At 44.0% G+C, this 10,000-nt stretch overlaps 1 protein-coding gene across 6 annotated transcripts in view; it reads right to left on the bottom strand.

The window, feature by feature from the left end:
• The window catches only part of LOC134455585 (piezo-type mechanosensitive ion channel component 2), a 202,110-nt gene that overhangs the window by 19,501 nt on the left and 172,609 nt on the right, over positions 1-10,000 (bottom strand). For 4 of the 6 annotated variants that reach the window (XM_063206725.1, XM_063206729.1, XM_063206728.1 and 1 more), the window contains exons 32-36: positions 9,648-9,748; positions 7,743-7,866; positions 5,482-5,553; positions 3,488-3,654; positions 2,521-2,720 (exon numbers count right to left, since the gene is read on the bottom strand). In XM_063206725.1, the coding sequence (XP_063062795.1) occupies positions 2,521-2,720; positions 3,488-3,654; positions 5,482-5,553; positions 7,743-7,866; positions 9,648-9,748 (664 nt within the window). The remainder of the gene's footprint in view (positions 1-2,520; positions 2,721-3,487; positions 3,655-5,481; positions 5,554-7,742; positions 7,867-9,647; positions 9,749-10,000) is intronic. The other 2 variants (XM_063206726.1, XM_063206731.1) reach the window with 1 other exon arrangement.

Here is a 10,000-nt window from a genome sequence, read left to right as displayed (position 1 = left end):
CCAAAATGCAGCAAAATAGTGCATATATAGCAATAAAGGGCTTAGATTCGTAAACAAGTTTTGAGGGTGTAACACAATGGTTCGCAACCTTTTTTTGGCCTGGGACAATAAAATAAAAAATACAGCTAAGCTAACTTTTTTATGCAAATCCAAGATTGTATGCAGTGTTTTAGTCAGAATATGAATGGTTAATATTTAGAAATATTTATCAGTATTCTTGTTTCACATCCAGAGATTTCAGGTGACACCACATGGGGTCCCGACCCTGCTGTTGAAAGACACTGGTGTAACGTGTAGGCCTACTATGTTCTACCGTGGCGATGCTTTGTGTGTGTACTGTACCACTGACCTATTTACTAATGTACAGTGAGAAGGTTTGAGGTGGCCTCCTCATTTATTCTTCCAGGCCACGTCAAGTCAGAGGCTTTCATCTCCAATATGGAGTAGGTTACCAAAATACAGAGAAACGTCTAGGAGGAGGAGACGAGAGAGAGAGAGAGAGGCTGTCTCTCCCCTAGTAGCAGGAGCTAAGGTCGTTAGAACAGAGCAGGGTTGTGTGAATTCTGGCAGGGTCTATAATTTCACTGCATCACGAAATACTTCCTCTGAGTAGTCTGGCATTTTTGTGGGGCTTCTCATGTGAAGCAAACACATCTTTTAAGGCTGAAGTTTTATCGGCAAAAACTCAGTAACCTAAGCCAACTCGACAGATTTCTAAAATCAACAGTACGATCAAGCCAAAGGTAAACAACAGACTGGTGTGTACACGTTAGGGAATAAAAAAATGACAAATAATTGAGGGCATATTATTATTGGTGATAAAAAATCATTTCATTTTATAAACTGGACACAACCCAGTTTAGGAAAGCTTGTAAATATATCGTAAATTTAACAAAGTAAAAAATTAAATGCATATTTTTGGTGGAAGATTGTAAAACTGTTCCGTTGTATAGTCACAGTATTTACGTTGTAACCAACTGGACTTCTTTTTGAAGCTCAATACTCCAAAAGGAAGAGGAGTTGCTTACAACTTCATCCCCTACTTATGTGTTGTAACGAGCGAATAGACTAAAACGTTCAATACTCCTTTGACTAATGTGATCTGGATTATTGAGATTCTTCATAGACACTGTAGTGCTGTATCCAAGCTCAGTGGTGCATCAGCACAGCACACTGGCCATACACTGGTACAGTATGCAAATGTGTGTGAAGAAGCACTTGGGGGGGGTTGTACTCAGAAACCGCTTCCCTGGCGAGTAAACATGTTCAAGCCTACCCTCCTCCTCGCTCCTTCCCACCCCCATCTCAAGGACCAGCTCTTAGACAAACGCAGCCAGACAGAGGCCTAAATCCCAATTATTGTTCGGAGCAACTACACTGAACTGCCATTTCTGTGGTGAGGTCTGCACACGTGTGCAGTATATGTCCAGAGGGGGAGACTGTTTTATCATTATCTCTTCCCGTTTTCCCAGACTGTTTGCCTGTTGCCTTGGAGGATAAACCAGCACTTGAAAAGATGCCCGGTCTGACTTAAGTTGTCTGTCAGCGTTGGGGCTTTGTGTTCGATCTGAAAAGGATATCCTTAGTTTAATGCGGAGGATATCCACGCTTTATAGCCATGAGGAGCAACAGCCGCCAAGTCACTTTGGAGCGAATCAGAAATTAGGGGTGTTTATAAAATAAGGCTCGATTAAATTACCGGGCAGTTATCACTCTGCAGATCAAGGTTATTACGTTTAGACCGACAGCGAGAAATGGTCACTCTAATTAGCCTTGGTTTGATGCTCTGTCAGTTTCATTTTTGACATGATGAGGTTTGATCGTAACACACACACACACAGGCACGCACGCACGCACACACACACACACACACACACACAAACACACACACACAAAGCCACAACTTACCGGTAGAAGACATGTTGTGTTTGACTTTTAAGGCTTTGGATTTGTTTTAATTCAGTCTTAAAATGGCAGCACTGGAATTCTGTAAAAGCACTGTGGTACCACTGATGCTATGCTCTACTGGTATAGATATACTGTATACTCATGCGCTGCCAGAAACGCACATTTCAGCCCCAGCTTACTGAGGGACCACATGATTGAAGTGGTCAAATTGCTTCTCCAAAATGCATTTTTCTTCTTAGGCTAAGAAGAACTTTTGTGGGACGCATTTCCTTTTGACTGGAGCCATAAGAAGAGGCTTAGCTCTTACCACTAAGAGCTTCTTAACTGCATCTGAAAAAAACCCCACCTTCCTTTCTTGTGACTCAAATACTCAACCCAACTACAGGTTGGTGAGCTTCTTCAGCTAAAGTTATTGGCAAGCATTGCAGGTTTTTGCTGTTGATGTTGATTTTTTTTTTTTTACTTTATTGTGTTTACTGTGTTTAAGAGGAATTATTTCTACCTGGACAGTGCGGAATCGAACTACAGATTAGTGAGCTGCTTTCACAGCTTCAACTGCTAGATCGTTGACCTTATTGGGTTATTTATTGGGTTGTGTTATTTTCTGTGTACCTGGACAGGCTGTCGCGGGACAGGGCAGAGTCCATGCTCTCCATCCCGAAGGGAGGCTGCTCTAGTTGGAGGTCGGAGGGCTCAGGGCTGGCTGCTGAGAAGACGTCCTCCGTGCGGTCCAGACAGGACTGCGAGGACGAGGGACGACACATCTGCCTCTGGTAGTACACGTGCAAGCTCTCTCGAGACGGCGTGTTGCCCTGTGAAAGAGGAAAGCATGGACAGTAGGGATGCATGAATGAAACTGAATTCATCTTCACGGACACTTTTTTCACGGAGAAAGCATCTGCCATTTTCGTAAATATTCAAACTAGATGCAGATGAGCGTAACAAAACAACTGAAAAAATATTACTATTCTGTGGTGAACAGAACAACAATATCCTACAGGGCTTGCTTACGTGTAAAATGAGAGGGCAAATATTTTATGCTCAAACCACAGTTTTTCCTCCATTATTCAAAATTGTTTCCAGCTGCTAAATACCTTTGACTTCGGAATCAAGATAGATATTCAAACATGTTTGTGTTTTATTTTACTTCAATCTCCTTTCTTTAAAGCAATGATAGGCGGGCTACAAAGGTTGTCTGCGATCTTCTGCTCCATGTTGTAGTAATTTAGGAAATAATGGTATGATTCATATCTGAATCTTTCAAATGAACAAATAATGGGACTACATAAATCATGGAATTCATTTTACAACATATTTACAACAAACCTGTATGTATCAAGCTGTATTTACTAAGCTGTCACAAAAGTTTTTAAAAAAGACTTCACCATATCCTCCACTTATGAAGATGAAATAATAGCAATATACATGTCAATTACATCAACAAATGAAGCAGCGAATTTGTATTTTTCAGAAAGATATCACAAAAAACCCTAAATAAAAACTTATTTGTGTCTGTATAATGGTGTAAGTAATGGCAATGCATAAATACATGATGTAAGTGCTAATATTCTGTAGTGACCTTTTTGACCATCTGCGTGAGCATGCATCGTTCGATGCGCAGCACGGTGGAGATGTCGATGTACTCCTGGCAGATAGAGTTGAGCCAGGCCGTGAAGCTGTCCAGCAGCGCCAGGAACAACACCCAGGAAAACTTCACGATGTTGAACACACGCTTCAGGATGTTATCTGGACACACAGAAATATGCAATCATTCACACGCGCGCGCACACGCATGCACGCACGCACGCACACACTTGTATTACTATCTTTGTGATCACTGTTGTGTCATTGACTCCAATGCATTTTACTAGCATTAAAAACTAGTGAATGCTAAACTGTGTCCTGGCCAAAAACAATCCCTAACCCTAACATCTCAGTAAACAAATGCTTTTGTGCTTTTCATTTTTTTCCCACCAACAACAAAATAATATACTTAATGGCTGTGAGGACCGACCAAAATGTCCTCACAGCCACAAATGTCCTCACAGCAAAGGTGAAATATTGGTACTCACAATTGTTGTATAACAAGTACACACACACACACACACACACACACACACACACACACACACACACACACACACACACACACACACACACACACACACACACACACACACACACACACAGACACACATGGTCATGTTGACTACTGTACTACCCTATGTGTCGTTGAGCAAGCCAGTAGGGGGATGTCTTCAGTCTAGACTGTGTTTAAAGGTGGGGTTGCAGGTTAACCATTTTAAGAATATGTACTATTATGACATCACGTTGGGGGTTCCGCAGGCTCATAGGAGTGTATGTAGAACCTTAGAATCCTGGGGGAGTTCGCCCAACGTGATGTCATACCTGCAACCCCACCATTCTCTATAAGATTTTTATCTGGACACATACAGTATACAGTAGAGCCAGTCAGTGTCACTACTTTATCAGAGATTCTTTAAGTATATAGAGATATGCCAACATAATAGGTTTCCATGGGCAACTAACGTGACCAGGTTCCGGTCTGCCTAAAGGGGCGTGTCATAATGCTCCTAGCATTGAATAGAACAGTCCTCAGGTCTGCCTAGGTCTGCCTAAAGGGGGATCCCCCCCCCAAGAATAGAACCCGGAAACAATGGGCCAATGGAACCTCTCTCTCTCTACTCTCTTTGACTTTATCTACACCAGGGCATGATTCCAGCCCATAACCATGTGCTATACACTGCCTATACATCACAGGACAACTAACTCTATTTGTGTTTGAAGTTTTCATACATGGCCATGGTTAGGTGATTTTTTTAATTACACGTACATAGTTAAATGTATAGTTCCGTCAAGTTTACATTGAACTTTCATCTAATTCCCAATTGTGAAGTGTTCGCATGATGTTTTCAAAGCGGAAATGAGTTTCATTCAGACTAAAATTGAGTTAATTCTGAATTAAATGTCTCATGTAAACGAGGCCATTACTGTTGCATATTGTGTGTTTTTACTTAGCGATGAATAAAAATAAAACTGATTGAGTAATAAATAAACTAGGTTGATAACATGGCTTGAACATCCCAGAGGCCTTGATTTGGCAGCAGAGTTTCAGAACTAGATCAGATTGATAATCTCATACCTGGCTGTGGACTGGTATCGTGCACAGCTCATAAATACGAAAATATATGAAAGCATAAAAAGATGAAACGCGACCAGAGCACATGTTGGCCCACACTCGCCTCTATAAATTACCACTACATCTTGCGTGTTTCCAGTTAATGAAAAGTATAATGATGGACAGGTAGATAAACTTGGTATCTTGACAGATTAAATGGTGATGGTGATGGACATGACTTGACTTTAGTAACTGCTGGAGTTCAGAACTGGATCTGAACCTATCTCATGTCTGGCTGTTCTCTGAGAGAATCCTTGTAAACCTGACAGGCCTGAGCAGACTAGAACAGAATAGAACAGCAGGATGGAACAGAACCAGCAGGATGGAATGAAATGGAATGGATTGGAATGGTGTCTCTGGCGTGTGAGTCTGACCTGGTCCATCGGAGCGCTCCTCATCCGCCCCTTCATCCTCCTGGTCGACTACCTCTATGGCCACATGCTCTGCTGGACGACACGGAACAAGACAGGCACCAGTCATATTACAACAGTTATCAGCAGGTCACCAGGGGTGGAATGGTCATCTGGCATACAGGGCATTCTCTTTTTTTCTTTAAAGTTATTTTATTGGCTTTTAGGACTCTTATTTCAGAGAGAACAGTGAAGCATGACAGGAAGTGAGTGTGGAGAGAAAGATGGGGTAGGGTTGGGAAATGACCCAGGCCGGATTCGAACCTGCGTGCCCCTGGGCATGCAAGACCATATGTGGGTGGCATTTTCCTGGTGGGCTGACAGTCCTCAAAGGCTGATGCTTTTGTTTTTTTGTCAGTCCATGTTTTAGATGAGGTGGCCAATTTGGATTATGGGGTAGGTGAAGGGCTTATCTATGCCAAAAAATGCCCAGCTGTGTTTTTGTCCCTTTCCAGCCCTGGGTAAAAGGCCATATTAGAGCAGGGGAGGATGAGAACCATACGTGTGTGATTTGAAACAATGTAACCTCTCGCAGCTTTTTTTCACTCTTGTTGCCCTCCCTCTCTCAACCTTTCTCTCTCTTTTACACACATTCTCCCCCCCTTCTCTCTCTCTCTCTCTCTCCCTCTCTCTCTCTCTCTCTCTCTCTCTCTCTCTCTCTCTCTCTCTCTCTCTCTCTCTCTCTCTCTCTCTCTCTCTGTCTCTGTCTCTCTCTCTTAGACTAAGGGGATATGAGAGTGGGATCCTAATCGGGACCATACTCCCCAAACATTTCTGGCTGTTTTATAACCCCAAAGTGCGCTGCTGTCCTGAGGGGGATACGGCAGGGAGGAATTTGGCTGCTAGTTGTAAGGGGTGCTGTGCAGAGCCACGTCCAGCCGTTCATATGGGATGAATTGTCCATGTCGAATGCAACATGGCACTCGCCCGCTCCGCTCCACACAACTCAGCCCAGCTCGGCGCTCGAAACCTCGCACGTAAACGGACAAGACACAGAAAGTCTGCGGTGCATAACAATGAAAGAGAGGGGGGAAAACTAAAAAGGGGGTCCAACCCTGGTGTCCGACCCGACCTCTGTCCCATGGCCAGAGATGCTACCTGAGTAGGTGTCTGCCGTTCCCAGAAAGGCTGACGCACAAGACAAAATGCCCATTCATGAATACCGTAGTGTGTGTGGGAAGCTGACTGGCAGCAGGAGGGTTGTAGGGAGGGAGCTGAGGGGCTGGAGGGCTAGGGTGGGGGGTGTGGTTGATGATATGGGTGGTGGTGGTAGTGAGGCAATATGTGTTGGAATACAAAGAGCCCAGCAGGCGAGCTGTTGAGGCAGCGAGAGACGAGAGCAAACACTGCAGACAGGAGAGGAGAGGAGAGGAGAGGAGAGGAGAGGAGAGGAGAGGAGAGGAGAGGAGAGGAGGGGAGAGGAGAGGATAGGAGAGGAAAGGAGAGGAGAGGAGAGGAGAGGAGAGGAGAGGAGAGGACAGGAGATGAGAGGAGAGAGGCCTGGAGGAGGAGAGCTGTCGCTGAATCAAATATCTTTCATTGAGGAAGGAGAGGAGGAGGAGAGGGAGGGAGAGAGAAATGTGAGTGACTGATGCCTTGTGGGAGACAGACAGAGCAAAGTGACAAAGAAAGAGAAGAAAAGAAAGATTGAGTGAAAAACATCGTGTGAGAAGTAGAGAGGAGGGGACAATCATCTTGGATGGAAGTTGAAACGTTAAAAAAAAAACCTCCACAAAGAGGTCCAGTTGCTTAAGAGTATTTGTATTATCTCCAACAAGGAAATTATGTTTTCGTTCACGTTGGTTTGTCTGTTTGTCTGTCTGTCTGTTTGTCTGTCTGTCTGCCAGCAGGATAACTCAAAAAGTTATGAATGGATTTTGATGAAATTCTTCGTTTCATCTTCACCATTGTGGGATAGGCCAATTTTAACATTCCAGTTTCTAACTCCACAAAAACAAGGCAGAAAAAAATTAGGATGTAACATAGCCAAATGTTCAATCAAACAGCTTCCTTGGCGGAGGTCTGCATTCTCTGAGTGCATTTCTAGTGAATTTTATTATTATTACTACTACTACTACATTGCACTTAGTTGACACTTTTCATCCAAAACGACTTAATTATTTACAGGGTTTTGGTTACAATCCCTGGTGCAGTAAGGGGTTAGGTACCTGACTCTCTTAACCCTCTAAAGTTACCAAGATGACAGTCTTCTCCGACCCTCTTACCTTCTTTGTGGTCCTTCTTGCTGGCTTTGCGGCTGTCTGTGTACCTCTTCCAGAAATGCCGCCTTTCTTTGCTGCGTTCCTTCATGGCTGTTTTTGAGTCTGTGATCCAGGCATGGTAAACAAACTAGAGGGAAGAGATGGATTAGAGCAGCTGAGAGAAGGGCCATGCTTAAAGAGTTGGTTTTCATAGCTGCCACTGCACTGTGTTATTTCATACAGTTACATGTGAAATGGTTGAATACATGTATGAGCGGATTTATGGCATTTTTTATTGGACTGCCCACTTTCTCTCCTTTGGGTAACATTGACATTAGTTTTAAACATGTTATCTTTTATCATCTATACTCAGCACATAGAGACTGAAGTCATCTGGATGTCCCATTTTGAACCACTGAACTTAAGTCAGTTCTGCGAAAGGGAGATGCTTCACTCATGCATATCCACCATTGAGAGGGTAAAAAATGGGCAGTCCAATCCAAGTCAAGATGGATGTCTTGTCAACACCAGCCCACCAACAATGCACACCACACAGAGGATGTAGAGTGTGTTTTTGTCCAGAGATTCACAGTTAACTATAGGGGGCAAAACTTCATTTTAGCACAACACTAGCCACAAAATGTCTGGAAGATGTCATCTTAGACTTCATATTATAAGTTTACCATGGACAAAAACACACCCCCACAGCCCCATGAAACACCCAATCCCAAGACAAGTAGTGAGTCCCTGAAAGAGAAAGCACTCAGAGGAGAAAACATGCAGATCCATGATAAAAAAAAATGTCTGCCTACTAGTAAACTGCAGTCCAGAGCATGCATCGTCTGGAGGCCATTTTGGCTCAAAGATAACCACAGTTTCACACCAGATGAGCAATGGGGATCATTTGGAAAGTGCACTAATGGCTAACACTTCCAAAGTGAAACTGTGATGGATGGCAAATGCAGTGTGCAACGGGACAGATGGGGCTAAGAGAGAGAGAGAGAGAGGGGAAGAAAAGAGCACACAAGGCGAAAGGTGGAGCAGTGAGTGGTCTGAGTAGAAGCCTAGTGGAAGTACCTTGGCTGCCCTGATTACATAGTGCAGTATAGTTTTGGGGAGTCTAATGATAGACTTGGGTAAAGCCAGCAAAGCAGAGGCAAATTTTCGGATTGCTCTCTACAAGGGGAGGACAAAGTGGGTGGGAGTTAGTAGTAGGACTCAAAATGGCCACCTCGGTGGCACGCGCACACGCGCACGCACACACACACACACACACACACACACACACACACACACACACACACACACACACACACACACACACACACACACACACACACACACACCACACACACACACACACACACACACACACACACACACACACACACACACACACACACACACACACACACACAAACACACACACACACATGCATGCACACGCACACACAGATACACACACGCACACACGCACACACACGCACGCACACACGCACACACAGATACACACACGCACACACACACGCACGCACGCACACACACACACACACACACACACACACACACACACAAACACGCACGCAAGCACACACATACACACACGCAAGCACACACATACACACACACGCACGCACGCACGCACACACACGCACACATACGCACATGCACACACACGCACACACACGCACACACACACACACACACCGACGCCCGTAATAGGATGTTAGCAAGTTAGTGTTCTACCAAAGAAAAGAAACAATGTTAGCTTCATATTTAACACACAGAAAAAATTTGTGTTAAAACAGCATGTCCCAAGAGAATACATACATCTACAGTATGCTTGTGATTGTGAGTCATTAAAAGACAGTGAGGTTAGGAAAAGACTAATACAGGACAACAGCACTGGGCAGAGACAAACGAACTCACCTGGAAGGCCGACCTTTTGGGTGGAACCTCTTTTTTCTCCTCCTCCTCCTCCTCTTCCTCACTATCTGTCTCGAACAGGTAGTAGCTCCCACTTCTAACCACTGGCCAAACAAGAACACAAAATCACTGTGTAACACGCACACAGGTAGTAGAACCCACTTCTAACCACTGGACAAACAAGAATACAAGATCACTGTGTAACATACAAACAGGTGGCAGCTTCCACTTCTAACCACTGGCAAAACTAAACCATAAGATCACAGTGTCACACGCAAACTTTCCCTTAACAAAACGACTATGCTTCAGGACATTTAGAGTCACGCAATAAGCATCGCATCATGCAATAAAAGTCC

This window comes from Engraulis encrasicolus, chromosome 9, assembly GCF_034702125.1.
Source record: "Engraulis encrasicolus isolate BLACKSEA-1 chromosome 9, IST_EnEncr_1.0, whole genome shotgun sequence".
Lineage (NCBI taxonomy): Eukaryota > Metazoa > Chordata > Actinopteri > Clupeiformes > Engraulidae > Engraulis > Engraulis encrasicolus.
This window is presented reverse-complemented; position numbering and strand designations above follow the sequence as displayed.